At 33.5% G+C, this 20,105-nt stretch overlaps 1 protein-coding gene across 1 annotated transcript in view; it reads right to left on the bottom strand.

Moving 5' to 3' along the window:
• The window catches only part of LOC120327709 (multiple epidermal growth factor-like domains protein 8), a 46,613-nt gene that overhangs the window by 17,346 nt on the left and 9,162 nt on the right, over positions 1-20,105 (bottom strand). The window contains exons 10-34 of the mRNA XM_039394052.2: positions 19,026-19,170; positions 18,808-18,940; positions 18,034-18,111; positions 17,352-17,575; positions 16,537-16,683; positions 14,762-14,978; positions 14,194-14,275; positions 13,274-13,409; positions 12,529-12,685; positions 11,839-11,975; positions 11,052-11,283; positions 9,986-10,217; positions 9,146-9,257; positions 8,161-8,444; positions 7,000-7,229; positions 6,309-6,478; positions 5,284-5,417; positions 3,996-4,278; positions 3,495-3,608; positions 3,158-3,285; positions 2,481-2,573; positions 2,299-2,402; positions 1,641-1,774; positions 1,239-1,312; positions 289-729 (exon numbers count right to left, since the gene is read on the bottom strand). Coding sequence (XP_039249986.2) covers positions 289-729; positions 1,239-1,312; positions 1,641-1,774; positions 2,299-2,402; positions 2,481-2,573; positions 3,158-3,285; positions 3,495-3,608; positions 3,996-4,278; positions 5,284-5,417; positions 6,309-6,478; positions 7,000-7,229; positions 8,161-8,444; positions 9,146-9,257; positions 9,986-10,217; positions 11,052-11,283; positions 11,839-11,975; positions 12,529-12,685; positions 13,274-13,409; positions 14,194-14,275; positions 14,762-14,978; positions 16,537-16,683; positions 17,352-17,575; positions 18,034-18,111; positions 18,808-18,940; positions 19,026-19,170 — 4,221 coding nt within the window. The remainder of the gene's footprint in view (positions 1-288; positions 730-1,238; positions 1,313-1,640; positions 1,775-2,298; positions 2,403-2,480; positions 2,574-3,157; positions 3,286-3,494; positions 3,609-3,995; positions 4,279-5,283; positions 5,418-6,308; positions 6,479-6,999; positions 7,230-8,160; positions 8,445-9,145; positions 9,258-9,985; positions 10,218-11,051; positions 11,284-11,838; positions 11,976-12,528; positions 12,686-13,273; positions 13,410-14,193; positions 14,276-14,761; positions 14,979-16,536; positions 16,684-17,351; positions 17,576-18,033; positions 18,112-18,807; positions 18,941-19,025; positions 19,171-20,105) is intronic.

Below are 20,105 nucleotides of genomic sequence, written 5' to 3'. Positions count from 1 at the left end.
TTTAAGCAATCTTATATTAAAAAGTAATCCTGCATTCCAAAAATATGCATGCGTCCATAAAGTCCCACTACAATTTTAATATTGTTATGAAATCAGTCCCCAAAATATCTTGACCGTTTTTTAACGAGTGCTTATTCAAGCTTTTTACTTCACTTAATATATCTGGCTATATGTGGCGGCAATGAACTCCCCTTAAAATTTCAAGACTTTATGACACCCTGTATTTTATTCATTTATTAAACTCCACACAAATCGAAAATAAAGCTGATACTTGCTCTTTTTCCATACCTTGTATGCTATATCATGACAATAACCAGAAGAACCAGATTGAATCCAATGGCAGCTTGCTTCATTGATGCATTTCCAACATGATCTGAGTTCTTCACAACTTGATACAGGGCATGAGGTCGATCCTTTGCTTGCCGTAACACCACATAAACCATCTGGTTGACACAGTATGGGTACAAAAGCCGGATCAACACACCTATTTAGTCCTTTACTCCACACACAATATTGCCATACGTCGTCAAAACCGAGGCACGTAGCACATGTTGTATGTGTACCACAACTTGTAGAGCACATATGGCCACCATGATACATGGGAACAGCAGGCTGCATAGTGGGATAATCTGATGGAGAAGTACTGTAATAATCATATGTCTCGATGGCCATCGTATCTTTATGGCATGTATATGATTTCATGACTTTGTTGTAAGAATCATCCATAACCTGAGTGATAAAAATAGAAAATATTTCTGTTAACTTGGTGTACATGTATATTTAATAAATGACAATTGCCCAAGTATAAAAGTTTCTGTAATATTTCTCACGGCTGGGCTGGGAGTGGTCAATCATCTGTAACTGATGACATCAACACAACTGCTTACGCATTCCGGACCATTTCATTCATGAAAATATAGAAAAGTTGATAAAAAACAACAACACTAACTTGAACACTTTATTCAAAATGAAAAAGCAGCCCTAGCTACGAATAACCTACCTATACAGAATGATTGAAAATCATAACATGAAGTAGAAAACCATCGACTAGGAAACAAGCAAATAACCGAAGCAAATGGGAAAATTTAACACTTTCACATAGAGGAAAAAGTAGGCTAAGATTAATTCGAATACTATTAATTTATGGGTATACGAAGAAAAACTTTGAAAAGCTTAACAACTCAAAATCTAAATCATACGATTGAATGATAAATCAGATTATTATTCACTGCACTAACCCCATCTTTATCCCAGGAACATCCAGGCTTTCTATCACACGATGAACAAGATGAATGAATACAATGATTGCAATCTGAAAATCAGTAATTAGTCTCAACTCATAAAGTTTTCCTTAGTTTTTTAAGGATTTATCACAACAGAATATTTCCAAATAACTGGATAAGACATGGTTGACCATATGAATAAGCCTGCTCATCATATTTTCTCTCTTCCACTACAGGTGGAGAATACCAATGCATGAATCCATATGGTTTTCTAAAAATAACTCATCGGGTAGTTTTCCAATTCACACACGACCGAAAGTTTTTACAAATATGTGACATTCCCAAAACAACTACATTGCATAACCTCGACAATAACTTCAGTAAAAATTTTCAGAACTCAAAACGAGTCAAACCAACCTTTCTTCACAGACACTGAGGCATCTCCATCGCAAGCTTTTTCCACCGGTTGACAATTATCTTTCCCAACGAGAATGTTAGACTGGGGTTCACACCAATGACATTGTGATATACTAACACAACTTTTGCAATCTCTGCGATGAAGTAAATAAAAGTGAAATGATAAAGGAAGCTATTTTATTATGTATATAATAACCAATGGCATGGAGTCCAGAGTTCGGAGTTGGAAATAACATGTTATCAACAATATTTGAGTCAGAGTTAAAGTCATAATTCAAAAACAAGAGGGCATGCATAAAGTTTTTGTGGTTGAAAATAGTTTTCTAGAGTTGGATAGTACTGTCATGGTCAAAATTTCTTTCAACGTGGAATCAGGAGTCGGAGTAAGACTCAAAATTTTTGTCATCCAAGACTGAGTAGGAAATATGAAGTCGTTTGTTAAATGGCTTGGTAGTTTGGAGTCGAGTGCGAACTCTTCCTGACTTCCCAGCAATAATAACAGAATCAAAAAAGGGAAGTATAAAAATGAGGTTGTGCCGAAAAATTTCAAATAGAATTGATAATCACTATTCAAAACAATTATTTTGATATTTTTCAATCGTTGTCTTCTAAATAAAAATGACACAAGCAAAGTATGAAAAAATATAAATAGACATACCTAAGAAATGAACAATTTGGTGAAATCTGTACTCCGCATTTTGTTGGTTCAACCAAGGATGGCGATGATGTGTTACTCATCTTCTTTTCAGTCGGAAAGCAAATCTGCAAAAAATGGTATTTTGAATTGGAGCAACACAAGACAAACACAAAATAAAAAATAAAAATTGAGATATGACATACCGAAGAACCATTGACAACATTCATCTTACATTCAAGTTCCTCACAATCATCCATTGTTTTCATAGCCATGCAGGGCTCAATGTCTGAGAGAACCTAAATAAAAGTACTGAATATTACGAATTCATTAACATCATATATTGAAGAAACTCAAAGTAGATATATGGTAATTGGACTATATTCTGTACAGAACTGGGAAAATTAATAACTGATTCAGACTACAAACTCCGAGATATTTAAAAAAAGAATCTGGCCCCGGCCCAAACTAGACAAAAGAAATTTGGGCTCAGACTTCACCAGCTAGTCATAAGGTACTAAGATATAGCAACAATGCAGTATTTTCATGTATAGGAAAAGGAATTGTCCAAGGGAAAAACGACACTATAATAGCAAAGACTATACCGCATTGATATTGTTTTGTCTCGCCATGTTCATATCCAGGTTAAGTTTGTATTAATGCTGTCGAGGTAGTGCAGCTAAATAAAATTAAATTAGCAATACGAGTCTGAAATATCTAGAACATAAAGCTGAATTTCTCAGAAATATCGTCAATACTAACTAAGCCAATACCGATACAAATAGCAATATTAACAAAATGCTGTTGTTAGTGATACATCAGTGCATCTGTACTATACATTAATTTCATTATTTTTTATGAACTCGAAAATAAATCAGCAAACCATCATATTAGTGTTGAATTTTCCATGAATATTCCCACCATAGATATAATGTACGTTATCAACAGTTGCTACCGAAGCTGATGCAGGAATGCCCTTCACTAATGTCAGCGATGGATTATCTGGGTGAACTGAAAGCAAGAAAAATAGTTTGTAAAATGAGAAATATTACCCGAAAACTGAAGATAATCGTCCCAAGTTAGTGGAAATACAAGATTTGATTCTGGAATCTGAATTTTATATATTTTTTCTAATGAAAACCTAATTTTAAATTTTAAGATGCTGTGCTAGCATAGCTAAGTCTTAACGCTTTAACCACTCGGCCACCATGCTCACTTACTTCCATCAATAAGTTTGATCCAAGTATTGCATTCATATCTGAAGAACCATATTTCATCTGTTGTTTCACCAGAGGATAATTTTCCACCAATAACTACCATGCCTCTCATACTATCTGTAATTCAGGTATAAAAAGAGTTGCAAACTATTCACTTCTGCATTTGCACACCGGATGGTGTAAATAATGCGTAACACGTAACTGGTTACACAGGAATATAGTGCTTGATTGTAAAATACAATTAATTTTATTTCATAATTTCACTGTGAAATAAACATTTCCAAAAAAATCAGCAGTAATCTTAATCTGGAATATCGAAAAAAAATATTTCAATAATATCAATTTTGATTGAATTCTTACAACATTTTTTCTATAATTTATCTAATTTATCTATAATTATCAACTAAGTCACAGTAGCCATATAAAAAAACTCAAATTATTAAATTATCTCAATTTTCGAAATTTGACAGTTTTTTTTTACAAAATATTACCAAAAATCTGCACCTGAGTGATATGGAACTGCCATATGAAATGCTTTTGCTTGTGGCAGAACAGGAATTTTGCCTCCGAGAAAGACAGGACTCCATTGCAAAACTTTTGTATCAAATGCATAAATCAGCTCATGGGAAGATGGCATTTGTATACGAGATGTTTCCAATCCACCATACAAATAAAGAATTCCGGTTGTCCAGTCACAAACAACTGTGTGGCCATAAACCAATGGTGAATGAATCAATTTATTGTGAATAATTGTGACTGCTTTATCCATCGGATTGAACGTCCACACCTTCCATTATAAACAAAAAGAGAATGAAAGTCACAAAATAGGAATGTGAATTACTGAAAATATTAGGCAAAATGCTTCATTAAATAATTCTCACTAACAAAATCAAGTAATTTACTGAAATTTTTTGTATTGTAATAAGTGTTATGTCGAGATTCCTAAACCATGTCCGAGATATAAGTCGAGTCAATCACTGTTATTAAGTCTCACTGGCGAATATTCGATGATTGGTCTGAGTCATCCCGGTTAGATGACTCGAGCAACTTCAATTCTTCGATAAAATGTGACGATTGATCAATCGAGTCAAAGGTGATTCCCAGAAATAGCGACAACTCCACTTGGTATATGGCTATATTATACACCATGCAAGGAGTGGCTCAATGGGGGTGCAGTAAATTTTAAGAACATTGTTAAAGTAATAACAAGAAAATATTCTAACTTATGAGAAAAACAGAAGTTTACTTGACGTGACGAAGCTAAACATTAAAAGCTTGAGTTGGGCAAAAATGTTACTTAAAGAAACAAAGAAGTATGCCTCTCCCAGTCAAAACAAAACCAAACATAGACAAACCATCATACAAGACAGAACTATTGTTACGTCACAGCTTCTGGTTGTTTAAGATTCTATGTTTGATAAACATGCTGGCGAATGAGAGCTCGCGAAAAAATTGGCCGTACAAAAGTGGGTCGTGATGAAAAAAGTTTGAAGAACACTGACTTAAATATCAGCTGCCTAGGGCTGACCCCCATGTTTCTAGCTTGCTTGGCGTACGTTAGCCAATGCTAACATCAATAACTAGATATAATGCCCAAATTTTTAAAGTTTTTTCAAGACAGAGAAATTTATTCTTCGAAATGAAAGAAAATCAAAAGAACAAAGATCACACAAGAATAAAAGCCCAATTTTTTTATCGGCAAGAATTGTCTATAAATTGAATATCTTTCTTGTCCCGCCATAAAAAACCTGAATTTTACACAAAAATCAAATTTCATACAATAACAACTCACATTTCTATTATATCCAGATTTAGAATTATATCCACCAATGATATAAACAGTAGAATTATTTCCACAGAAAGTTATTGTATGGCCTGCCAATGCCGGTAATGGTCTGCTTGTGTTGATTAACTGCCAATTCTTATCTGCAAAATTATTTTTATTTTTTACATAATATGGATAGAGAAAATATTTCTTCAAGAAATTTAAAAATCATATTTATTGAGTATAGTCCAACAATGTACCATGGTAGGTAGACCAATGATACATCAATGATCCATGTGAGCAGTGATCTACGCTAGCAACACGGATCTAAACTAGCAACAATTAATACATACAGCCTGGTGCTTAGTAGTGTCTACATTTCATAATCTCTTTCAACATCTGTCCTTAAATTTTTCAAATTTAGAAGAGGAAATGTTTTCCCAAATAAGATGGCTTTTCATCAACAGACTACCTTAATCACAACATGCCTTGAAACAAAGAACCACACAAGACACAATAATGGGATTTATTATGTTTCGACCAAGCACATAACGAACCCAGTTTAACAAGAATCAAGCGTAACATCGTGGAAATGGGGTTGACCCTATATACGATACTAATCGACATTTAAATAACATTTTTCATAGAGAGTTATTAGTCTGCCATATTGACAGTGTGTTTGATTCTTGGCAGCAACACAAGACGTGTACTACCTACTACAGGAATGGGTAACCTACGGCTCACCGCTTATTTTTAAACTTCAAAATATGTAAAGCATGAGTTGTTAAAATAATATTGATATTCTGATTCAACAATATGTCATCCACTATTAAATTTGAGACTGTCATAGCGAATTGGAATAGTAACTGATGTCACAGTCAATTTCTTAATATTGCAAAAAATATATTCTGAATACAGCGCTTGTAAAAAATTTTTGCCCACCCCTGACCAACTACAATATATTCATTTAAAGTTATCACTTATCCCAACTCAAAACCCAATCATTAATAAACCCATATTTGAATCAATTTCGTCTCCAATGAAAACCATACCTCGATCAAACATCCATAGTTCTGAACTAGTGTGACCATCTTCAAGAATACCACCATGCATATAAAACTTATCTTCCTTCGGATGTTTAGCACCAACATGATAATATCTAGCAGAGGGATAAGTTGTGTTCTCTTTGTACATTATCCAGTTGTTGTTAGCAATATCATATCTGTTTTTATTTGAAAGATTGGTATTGGTATCAAGTTAATTCTAGCGTATAAAAGACTGAAAAAAAAATTTTCTTGCTGAGATTAAATTAGTTACAAAACGATAATAAACGTTTGAAAGACATGTGGAGTTGACCGCACGATGTAGCAAGTTCAATTCCTATGAGGATAATTAAATGTGAAAGGATTACTTCCTCACAATGGTTGCTGGGTAATACAACCACCTCTTAGTTATTGCTTCATCCAAGATCAAAATTCCATGTATCAGGCAAGGCTAATTGTTAACTATCCACATATCTGAACTGGTCAATGAGAGACTGTGTTTAGCCATGCAATTTCCTCTCCCTACTTCAGCTGGTTTGTCATATTACACAAACAGATACGGATTTTCGAAAAAATTTGGTGATGAAAAATGGGAAAAAGTTCGATAAAACCATATAAATAAAACCATTACTGCTTGTGTAAACTCCACCATTCATGCTCGTTTTATACTTTATTCATAAATTGACAATTATAAATTCACCTCCATAAATCATCTAACGCTCGGTGACCTCGTTCAAAACCACCATGAAGCCATATTGACTGTTTCAGAGGAATTAGAACATGTCCAACTCTATCCCCAGGATAAGAATTATCTTCTGCTACCATAAATTCACTGCTCCATTTCATTTGCAGATTGACTGGTTGATAGAAATTATTCTTATTGATAGAACAGTCAGGTCCTGTGAATTCATTGGAGCAGTGACAGACACCCTAAAAAATTTAGAATAATAACGTTAAAGGCTTGTACAATTTCAAACAGTCAATTTCAAAGTATTTTAGAATTTTGAAATATTAGAAAGCCAGCAAATGAGTTTCCTATCAAAAAAAGTAATATCAGACTATAGCACATCATCTGTCCTACTAATGTCTTTTGCATGATAGCAGGCTGATAGTTAGTGTTGTGGCATGAAAGGCTAATATCTTAGGATTATATCTCATGCCAGGATGTATGTATTGATTAGAGCAGGGCTCCCCCAGTGGGTCGAGAAAGATCTCAAAGGAGGTTGCATTAAAATCTGTTTCAGCACTAACTTATGTTAAAACAAAATATCGATCCAATTTGAAAGATTTGGAACCAGTACTGACCCACCATCACCGGAAAGGAGCGAAGATTCGCTCTTTTATGCAAAAATATACAAGCACATTATTTTATTATTATTTTTTAATGTTTTCTGTTTTATTAAATTTCACTTTATTTTTGTTTTAGTTCCTGAGGGTCATGTAAAAATTTGGCCTAGCCAATTGGGTCGTGATAAAAAAGCTTGAAAAACACTGAGTTGGAGAACGCAAAACGAGAAAGATTCCGCTCCCTACAAAAATATTGGCTCCCAAAATAACAGTGCTTGTACAGAGCATTGGTTGGAGTTAAGACATAATAACACTGTATAAAAAATTACCTTGCAAAACCTATGAATGAGATAATGTTTTAAACCATACCAGTTGGCCAGATCAGAATACTTGAAAAACATTTTCCAGCGATTATCAATTTCAAATTTCTTATACCAAATTGACATAAAATAAATAAAACCCCACAATGATTGAAAACTTGAAACAAAAAGAAAAGCTTAATTCCCTACAAAACTTCTTTCCCTGCTAAATGCAGTGTTAAATAAAAAAAAATTGTTTTATTTCTTTGACTTACATTTTTGCAAACACCATATCCAAGATGACTGTAACATTGTGAAGAACAATAGTTATCTTGCACTTTGGCATTATCACAAGCATCAGAGTCATTTATCTCTGAAAATGATGTATTGAAAACATACTCATTATCACCACTGAATTCGAATGTCGGAACTTCAGCACTCGATTCGAAGTAAAATTTAGGCGCAGGACAGTATGGTATGACCTCAAAAGTTGCATTGAATCCTAGTAGATGAGGCATGTTAGTAGGAAGAACATCAGCGTATTGCACGGTTGCTGAACCTGAAAATGAAATAGGGAAAACTCGGTTAGAATTACATTATTCTCTCTTTGTGAGGCATTTCAACACATCGGATCGTTTGAGAGTCATGAGGCAAAAATAATGATTGGATAAGAAAATAAGTGTACTTTCCTATTTCGTATACTCTGACACAATTTAACTCTTGAGGGGGCGCACTCCACTTGCATTGAACTGAGTGAACAATGAAATGGATTTCGGAGACCGCCGATCATTGGCAGTAGGCGCATTGTGCTAAGTGTTAGAACTTGCCATCACACCTCTGAATACCCTGCATGGTTTCCCAGGTATGAATCCCGTGGGAGATAATTATGTACGAGAGGATTGCTGGTCGTTTACAACTTCCTCCACCATCAAGTACATGCATCTGAAACAAATACCTGGCTAAATGAACACAATGAAAAAGGACTGAACGAAAGTGCATGGTATGCCTAATGATTACTGAATGTGTATTCAAGACAAATGCTTTGATCTGTTGCCCATTCTCTTTCTACATTTTCTGAACAAGTCTATAGACATGCCGGTACTGACTGTAGGTGTATACCATGTTTTGAAAAGATCAGAAGCTTTCAGTCCAGCATAATTTTTATAGTCTACTCAATATATACACTCTGGGTGAGGTAATTGGCATGAGGAGAATGAACCTGTAATGTAGTTGAGTAATTTTCCCAAATAAAATACAAACCTGATATAGCCTTTACCACGATATCATTTTTCCATTTTGATCCACAGAACGATCCAAGCAATGTTGCTAATCCATCACTAAGTGTTCCATCGTATATCAAAACTTGATTCATCTGAATTATAAAAGAAGTGTGTTAATTTTGTCCGGAAAAACATTAGATTGAAGTCTCACAAATTTTGAGTTAATAGGAAAAGTCTAGACCAGGGCTTCCCAATGTAGTCCAGGTGGACCCCCAGGGATGAACCTCCACAGCGCAATTACAGGGGGTTATCTAAGTGTTATTTATATTAAATGAGTACATTTCATTAAAGTTTTGCAATTCCATGTAGTGGGATAAACTGAAATAAACGAAAGAGGACCTGTTAGATTAGTGCTTGGATTAGTAAGGAGCATGCATTAGAACGATAATGCAGACATGAGGCTCCATGTAAGTGACTTGACCCAACTAATCTCGAGCTTGTGTTATATTTTACATTCATATAGATACATTGAAATCTGACACTCGTTATCAGGTACCAAATTGTCCTGGATGAACGTTCTGGGATTGGAACCCAATATTTTTTATTTGGCCAAAAAATTCCATCTCTTGGACTACTAGACCAAGAGTCTCTTAGAAGCCAATTAATTTTATTCATTTATTTGTTTTCTGCCAATCTATCCAAGCATTTTTTTGTTATATACAAAATGGCATTGCTTGAAGACGTTTATCTGACGTTTACCTTTGTTGAAATTATTATATGAAATATAACAATGTACAAAACACAGTACAGCATCACATGTGCATAAAATATAAAAATTTTATGAATGTTCAAAATCAAGAATGTCGAATATGGCACTCACATAGCATGGTACGTTAATATCCTTCTGTAGAGTGATTACAATCATTTCAGAATCAGAGAAATTTGTAAATATCGACCACTCGCAGTTAATGATATCAATGTCGATCCTTTTCATTTCTCTTTTCAACATTGATCTATCTTTTCTTTTGATAACTTCCCACGAACCGAATGCCCCATATTCGTCTTTCAAAATAACTCGACCTCCACATTTATGGTAACATCTCCCTCCATTTCTGACAAAAAATAAAAAATTAGAAAATACAGAAAACTAGATAGCGATCAGAGGCCGCCGACTTATCGATTGTTCGCAGCGACGAAAGTTAGGGTATCCCCCAAAACAGAAACTGTGGTTTTGATTCCTTCGCACTGACTCAATAGCAACACCACGTGCCCATCAGTAATTAATTAATAACTCGCTAATTATTTTTCATCCAAAATCAATAGGCTTCTGGTCCGGGATATGATGAATGCACATGCAAAATTTGGAGCAGATTCAACCTCGGTTTCGTGAGATATCGCATAACATACGAAAGTGTCTAACAGACAAACAAACATACGAATACCTATCAACATACTTTATGATGCGATCGATAAGTAATAACAGCATAAACGCCAGTAATAACTGTACTGGATTATGGTTCTTAATAAATTATTAATTTCACAGCAGAATGTGATTAAATGATATAGGATATTCATATTCCTCTGGGTGATTGAAATGATGATCAGATGGCTTAATCACATGACGAACCACAGCCCTTTTCCCAGTTACTAATATAGATTGACAATTTGAATAATTAACCAGTTTACTGTTTCAAATGCAAAGTTTTGAATATTGAGGAGGCGGTATCCATCTCACAGTTCTGTGACCCAGTCTGTGACAGGGTAAACAAATCCTATTGCATATAATTATTCCTCACAAGATTCCTACCTATGAGGTAATCAGGGTAATCAGTGGTGCAATGGTGAGTGTTCTTTAATGCCTAGCATGATAAGTGAGTGATCAAGTTCAAAATCTTCTAGGAATACTATAACTTTACAAATTGTCAACTATCTGATGACATACACACCTAGGATCTCCATAATAGTTATCCTCACAAAACTCGCATGATGGCCCTTTCGTGTGATGCTGGCAGAAACAATCACCAGTGTCTTGATTACACAGACCTGCTTCTTCCCAACCATGTCCGTTACATTCACAAGGTTGACATCCATCTCCTGGGTCTTTAGCATGAAAATGACCAGTGAGACACTGTTCACAATGGGACCCAGTGGTATGATGTTGGCAGCTGTCGCAGATACCTGTATGTGGATATATTGTTTTACTGTATGCTATTGGGCAAAAAAAAATGAATTTGTAAAATTCATTTCTGGGATAAAAATATTTAAACACCATATCTTATTTTGCTCGAAGCAAGGTGTGACTCCTCAACTAAGTGAGGAAAGAATAACAATAGAAGAATGCGAATTGCAATTGGTCTCTCACTTGGAACTGTATACAAGTTTATCCCCACGAAAGTTTTTCCAAAAATGTCAAAAAAGATAGTAGTCAACGTGACACTGGAAACAATTCAATACATGTTATTGTTGACAATACCTGTTATGAGTTATTAAGGAATTTCTGTTCATAGGTTTCTATTTTGGTGATAGAGAATTTTTCCCATTGTACTTCGTCAAAATGTTTTTCAAAAACGAGTTATAGCTAACTAAGTTGGGCGTCATGACACAAAATTTGGCCCCATGAATTCTACGTATTCAATAATGAAAACTGAATTAATTAGTAGTAGCAGGGATAACTTTTAATTCAATAACCTATCCAAAAAAAATGATAATCTGAAAACTCCAATCAGAACTTACCAGGTCCTTTGTTGCATGTACTCAATAAATTGCATCCACAATCTAAATCACACTCAGTCATTGTCTGATTATCTTCTGATGATTTATTGTGAGATGTCCATCCTAATTCACAGGAACATGTGTAATCAGGAGGTCCACTAGATACAAAACAATATAAAAAAATTATGCTCTATAAAATATTTTATTTTAACTGCAACAAAATGTCTTCAATATAAAATTAAAGTGGAATAGAATTGAAATAGAGTTATAATGGTAATAAAAGGTCTTATAGTCTTGACTAAATTATACATCATGCAACAGATCATGGCCTACCAGTACCACCATGCTATAAGTCTACTTTGTGAATTTTGGAAAAACAAAATGACAGAACATAATGAACCTGTGATCAGCTTATCTTCCAAATTCATTATGCCAACAAAGATAACAATGACATTTATAAGCGAATATAATTTTTTTACATAATTTTCTCGAACAAATTCGCATGACAGCAAATCCAGATCAATTGTTCCCAACTAAATAATCCTCTTTGTGGTCCACAATTCAAAAATTTGCAGTTATATGAAACGACATGGCTACCCTTCTTCTGCTTTTCAAAGCAACGATTAAACAACCCCCAGAAAATATAAATCATAAACACTTATCCAGTATATGTCTAATTGCTTTGAACATTGAAATGAGTTTCAAACCTACATGCATAACCCATGGACACATTCCATATAACATGTTCTTTCACACTCGATTCCATTTCCTGCAAATCCAGAATTACAGTTGCATAAATACGATCCATTTGTATTAGTACATGTTGCGTCAAGATGGCAATCGTGAAGTTTATTCCCTTTGGGCCATTCTGAAAACATGTTACAAAATCATTAATTAAAATGCTATATTTAAAAAAAAAACAGAATGTTTGGTATAAATTTGCCCGAACTAAGGTCACTCATAAAAACTCATTGAGAAGTGAGGAGACTGATCTTTGAGCTTGTTATAGGCAACCAAAGTGCTGAGAGCTAACAGAACTAAATAAAATTATGGCAGTGTATTATGTATTAGTACGGTAAGTCCTAATTAACGCGAGAAAAAGTTAGAGTCAATTAAACAGAGAAAACAGTTTGAGGTAAATGGTATACCATTCAGGTACAAATTAAAACCAAAATTATCACGTAGATGCATTGTTTTGGAATAGTTATATGTTACGTTATAATGCAGAATATTTTCAGATAATGGAGTCGGAATATCCCTAGATGTAAATACATGATCAGTCTATTTATAATACTGTGCAATGTGCATGAATCTAATTGAATTTGAGAAAATAATATTGAGCAATACAGATATGAGCATTCCTCAAAATATAATATAATTAAGTATGCAATGGTTTTCAAAAACTGGTTCCATTCTAAAATGCATTATCTCATAAGCTTTAAAAATAAAAACCTACCGACAAGTTGGCATTCATTGACATCAGGGCATGAGGAATAATTCCATATCAGTGAGTCAGTGATATTATCCGATGGAAGATATCTTGAATCACATTTTATTTCAGAAGAAGCAAATCCACCTTTTGTACAGTAACCCTGGAGAAAAAAAATAAACGTTGTAAGAAAACATTTGTATTACGAAAGACGACGTCATAAACTAACAAGAATTGAAAAATACACAAGCCATTTCTTTAAAAATTTATGTTAATTATGGAATTATTTATTATACACATCCTTTAGATAGCTCTGATAACATCAAAAAAATTTAGAAAACAAAGTATTTATCAAAAATGAAACTGGAATAACACAGACTATATAGAAATATCTTGAATTGAAGATGATACACAAAGTAAAAGACTGAAAACTTTACCTATTGTTTCATATTGAGAAGCTATACACACATATGGTTCACATGGTAATTCTTACATACGTTAGATAATTTGAACTTGACATGGAATATTCTGTTGCTGCGGTAATACAGCTCATGATAAAATAAATCTCCATATCGCTTTCTCAAATCCGAGATAAAAAAATTAATAAAAATTAAGTCACATTAGATGCTGGATGATTTAATCCTTAATTGTACAAAAAAGTCAATTTTTTAATTCACCAATAAAAAAATAAAAAAAGAGTATGAAAAAGGAAACTCTTTTTTATTAGGTGTCAAGGTGATTATGATCTGTATTTCATAGAGAAAAGCTAAGCATTATATGAAATTTAATTCATCTATTTTTAAAATGACATGAAATTTATCAAAAATCAACTGAAAATATAAGCAGACTGCGTTTTAGACAACAAACTGCTCCAATTGGATTCCATGTAGCCTATTGGAACATATTTATTCTGTACATAAACATTTTTTATTACTGTTGAGGTTTACCTGCAATGGATTTGATGTCACGCTACACCATCCACATTGAAAACTTCCCAAGCAAGTCTGACATGTTTTATGTTCTGTACATCTGATAATAAATTTCACATTTATATGAATATTGTAATCAATCTCAACAATCTCCTCTCATTACTATAAGTATGAGTTTGAATTTAGAAATAGAGGGAAAAAATAGACAATATTTATTAATTAAATGAAATGGAGGCTTTTGGTCATATATGGGACTTGAATGACCTTAAAATATTTTGGAAATCAATGGTATGAACAAAAAAGCAGTCGTTTTGTGTGACAAACGATTCATGGTGAATATGATTCAATTTCTTTAGCAAACATATATATGAGCTTAGTCCAATCCCTCTGAGATTTTGCATAGTTGAAGATGGAAGTATTTCTGAGAAAGCTATCAGTTATTTATATTTTTGGCGGCATTAGGCCCTGTCATGTTCTTCCACAAATTTTTCGGGTTACATGAAACATTTCATGGATTGGTAAAAAATTTATGCCCACCGAATGCACCGAACCCAGTCGAAACATAAATAATGAAAAATATTCTTACTCAGAACATTGTTCTTGTTTATCAATCCAAAATCCACATTGCCCAAATGGGTATGCTGCTAAATGATAGCGAGTCAATCTGTAACATTTTTTTAATGTGGAACACCATGCACATTTCAAGGTTCTACCGTAGGTATCTTCATTCTCAAGACATGACGAACAGTCTTGTCTTTGATGACATGGAACTGGACATTGAGACGGATCAGAGGTACTGTTATCTGTGAATAATGATGAAAATAAAGTCAGAAATGCAGAGATTTTCCCAAACTTTTTAAACTCACAACTCATTTACTTTCTGTTATACAAATCATATTACATTGAAATGAAGATTTGACTTTATATCGGTGCTCTTCAACCTTTTTGTTATTGCGGAACCCCAGATATCATTTTTCGTTTGTTTATGGAACCCCAAACAACAAAAATAAAAATAAAACATGAAATACTCGTGACACGAAATATTTCTAATTCAATATTTCTACTTCAACAACGAAACAGAAAGAAGGTAACAAGCGCGAAATTCAATGACTAGGTTGTTCTTGCATTTTCTTTGCAATCTTCTTGAATCGTGGCTCCACGGCGCTCAAAGCAATTCTCATACTCATGTCTACACTCTTTAAAAACTTCTTTTTTGTTTTTAATAGTTGTTGAAGCAGAAAAGTCTGATTTACACAAATGGGTATTGGAAAATTGACACAGAAGTTTTAATGCTTCTTTTGCAATGGCTGTATACCCTCTTTGTGAGGAGAATTCCAAAAATTTTTCTTTCCATGTTTTTCGAAAGTTTCCTCCGAATTAATATCATTACGGATATCTAAGAGTCCTTCTTGCTGTTGCTCACTTGGAAATTCATCCAAAAACGGAAAAAAAGGATAATCATTTTTTTGCAACTTTACTGGCCCAGCAGTCAATTTTTCCTTTACGCGACACCCCTAAGGAACCCTATAAACTCACGGAACCCCACTGCATGTGTTGCGGAACCCCTGTTGAAGAGCACTGCTTTATATAGCATATGCTTATTCAATCAATGTGATGTGTGAGCTTGTTTTCGAGCATATAAACGATGATGACATGGCACAATATATGACATAACCAGTTGTTATTCTCTTCCAATGTTACTTATCGCACAGTTAGAAAACCTTGTTAACCAATTATGAGTTTGCTCGAAGGTCACAAGCACTCACTCAGAAATAAAGTAAGACTCTAAAAAATGTCACAACAGGCAACTAATCAAACTATATAGAATTATGTACTAGTAAAACCCAATTGCTTCAATACTTGAAGCAGCTAAAGTCAGTGTGACTAGAACACATTTATGAGAGAGGATGGCTGGACTTCTTATAGTAAGCTGATTGCTGAGCAGACGGGTCCTGTCCATTTCAAGTCCAGGTTAATTTAGTGATTTATCAACAACCACATATCCCATCAAGTATAAAAAAATTGTTTCCCGAGCATTGCTTTCGAGATCATTTTTGTAATAACATATAATCAGAACTATGTTAAATAAAATTTAAAAATTGTTGTGTGCAGTAACTCAGTTAGAATTAGTGGATTATCTAATAGCAAATCTCAAACAGTTCAAATTTAATTTTAGGTAGTCAAGCTGAACTCTAGAAACTATAGAGATATGAACTATAGAACTATTCAAAAGGAGCAACTAAAATCTCAAATGAAAAGTATGACAAAAATTGTACTCATGCCGAAGTAACACAGCACAATATAATGAATATAGATGGGTGATTCGCATACTTTTCCACTATTGACATTCTACATACATACCTCCGCTACCCTTCCTGATACAGTGGTCTTCCTGCCATTCACAATGTATAGAAGATAAACAATGGGAACATGTTAAATAATCTGAACACACGCTGCATGATCCTGGTTCCAATATCATTCCTGCATGACCAGATACTATGGTAGTACCTGAACGAATTACATAAATTTTATTATAATTTTGATTTTGAGGATGGGGGTGATGGTAATATAAACAATACCTGAAAAGAAATGAAAAATTGAGACAATAAATCAAATTTTCAGGGACTAATTTTTCTATACTTGATATTGGTGGAAACTCAAAAACATCTTCCCTTGAAACTCACGAAATTCCATAACAATATCCCTTAAATTTGTTACAAAATGGAAAGGTTTTCTACATTTAAAACTGAAAATTGAATGATATAAATTTATAATTTCAAATAGGAATTTACTTGCAGGACGTAAATTTCTGGCTAGAAAGCATTTTCTTTCTATAATTTCATGTAATTTACTATACAGTACATCTAGCGATTGTTTTTTTTTAAATTAAATATTTTTTCACTGGATTTTGGGTTTGACCATGTGGTGGTATTTAGTAAAATAAACAAAACCATATGAACCTATACTTACTTGAAAATAAAAAACAACAAATTCAGAAAAATATTTTCTGTTTAAAAAACTGAAAAATTCTCATATTGGGAGTACGAAGGGTCACTTTTTAATCAAATTTTCTCTATCTGCGGATGTATGCTGCTAGGCAACCTACCCCACTGACCCAATGAGCCCTCACCTAATTCCCACCTAAACGAGAAACCAATTACAATGCAAACACTAACCTGTTGGGCTGCACCAGTAGGGTCGATAAACCAATATACTTCTTTCTACACAAACTGATCTTGAGTCGCACCATGCACAAGATGCATCAGTCATACAAGCGAGGCAAGTCAACAATGCATTACAAGATGGTACAATTATAGATTCTGGTAGTGATGTACTTTGATAAGGCTCGAGAAAATCAGATGTCAGTGTGTTGAATTTCGATTCTGACTTCCCATAAACACTAAAATGAGAGAAATAAGATTTAAAAGAAAAAATGCTTTTCCACATGAGGTTTATCAAATTTAAAATAATACTGTTGATATCTCAATGATACGAAATGAAATTTAACATAATTAAGATATCTATTTTTTTTTTAAGTATGACAGAAATTTTTTTCTATTCGGACAAAACGATTTCCAGATCATATCAGGTGTATACTTATTTTTGCTATTTAATCAACAGACTGATTTACAGTATTTGATAATGAACAAGCTGATGGATTGTTTATAAAATGGTTTCCGTTATAGCATGAGCACAATCGGATAAATACAAGAGGTTTTAAGACAAAACCGATGAAAAAAAAGCTAAAAACAATTATTATGATGTTTGTATCACCAGTATATTCCAATCAAATTGTTTAATTTCTTTCTATTTTAAGTACAATTGTTTGGAGTAAAACATAATAAGCACTATACATACGTTGTTGCCCATCCTACTTGTATTCCACCAGTCCATTTCGTCATTCCAGTATGCGTGAATTTTATCTCTATAAAATGCCTACAATCGTAAAATAAATTATTTCAAAAATGATAAAGAGAAAATTTCGTCATTAGAAAAAAAATTTTGTTCGACTCGATTGAGGAATTGAGGAAAGAAAGCATTTATGAAGCACGCACCACGGTCTGGCATTAACTAGAAAACAGAGTAAGCTCTTAATCCAAATACAATCTGGAAAAAATTTGAAATTCATAACATAGAATTAAAAATCAGACATGTCATTCAAATTTAGGTTATCACGCAGAAACAGTGACACTCAAGGTTGTGATATAAACTTAAATATAAAAAAATCGAAATTTTTGTTCACAAGGAGGTGTAATGTACGATGAGGCTTCTGCAAGCCTATTAACAATTATCACCCATTCGAGAATATACAGGGAGACACAAAACACAGAACCCATACTTTTTTTAATTATTTTTACAAAAATGAAGAAAATTTGTTTTAACACCTCAACATTCTTGTGATTGTACCCCAAATTTGCTATAAAGTTATATTGTTTCTAGAATCTAGAATGATCCAAATGATCTGTGTTCTGTTTTAGTGTTAGTGAGAAACTCAAACCAGATGACTGGGGTATTCCCTGCATCAACTAGATAGCAAGAAGCAAAGATGCTTGTTTGGAAATATTATAAAGTATCATATTGCCAAGAATCATGACTTTCTCCAGTGATTTATTATATTCTCTATAAAGATACCTAGATTGCTTTAATCCTCTCAATGGAATAGCACGAGATGTGTTTTGTGTCAAAGAATCCTTCTGTACAGTTTCAACAATCGTTTGAAGATCGGATGGTGAATCACTGGTACTTAAAAGAATCTCTGCCCTTCCTGTTCATCAAAGTATATATAAGAATTTATTACAAAAAAGTACTATACACTAAAAAAAATCCACAAAATCGAAAATTTTTCAAACCTTTTGTTGATGAGAGTTGTAAATATAAGTAATTTCCGTTAAATTTATCAAGGTGTATAAATCCACGTATCAGTAGAACATGGTCTCTTATGACTGTTGTTTGTTCACCTTTTTGTTTGAAGTTAATTTGTGTTAAATAAGAAACCTGTAATGAAGATCAATATACGGTAAGTCCTTTCACACCTTCAAACAAGGATCCAAAACGATTTTTGTAAAAATTTACATAAGGGGGTAAAAGGGCTACTAATTCAGGAAGGATTGTTATTGTCAAGATAAAGATGAAGAAATGTGGGAATAGTGGGATGATGATAAAGTCGAAGACTGGAAAGATCTCTTCGGGGAGTTTGACAGTAATAGTGAGGATGAATTTTGAAGGATTTTGAGACACTTCTTACTGTTACCGTTGTTAATAAAAGTGAAACTGGAACATAACAATATTTATTATCATTTTCATTGATTCTCTTTTGCAACCATTTGTTGCGTTAGGTCCGATTGAATTTGTTCTTTTTTTTCGAAATAATTTGAGGTTCTTTCTTGACTTTTCAATTTCTCCAAATGATATGTATTCTAATATTCTATTTGTTTTGGGCTTACCTAGACATAGACATCATGATAACAAAGAATGTAATCGAAGAAGTCATACATATGATATATGAACACTTTCTTATATCTGATTATGTGAAAACTCTCTATCAATGAACTGCATTTCAAAATTTGTATGTTGTCAGACTAGGACAGACAATACAGAAATGAGTCTATCCACTCTCGTTAACAATGCAGAAGAAACAGAAATGGCATAAAATTTAAAACAAATTTAAAGACAAATCTTTATATTTTCATCCGCATTACTATACCACTTTTGTAACGCACCACCAGAAAAATGAAAGCTGGTTGAGCTGACTTAAAAGTGGATTTGGATCCTATGACCCCTTTCAAGTTTTTAGGACATATCATATACCTATACCAAGCATACCGGTATGTATAAAGCAATAATTTGAAAATATGGGTAATGAAGGCCCCAGGAAAAGATTCTATATTGAATTAATCTGAGTTTCATACATTAATCATTCCTATTTTCGG

Source organism: Styela clava, chromosome 7 (genome assembly GCF_964204865.1).
Source record: "Styela clava chromosome 7, kaStyClav1.hap1.2, whole genome shotgun sequence".
NCBI lineage: Eukaryota > Metazoa > Chordata > Ascidiacea > Stolidobranchia > Styelidae > Styela > Styela clava.
The sequence above is the reverse complement of the archived record's forward strand: the minus strand, read 5'-3'. Positions and strand labels throughout refer to the sequence as shown.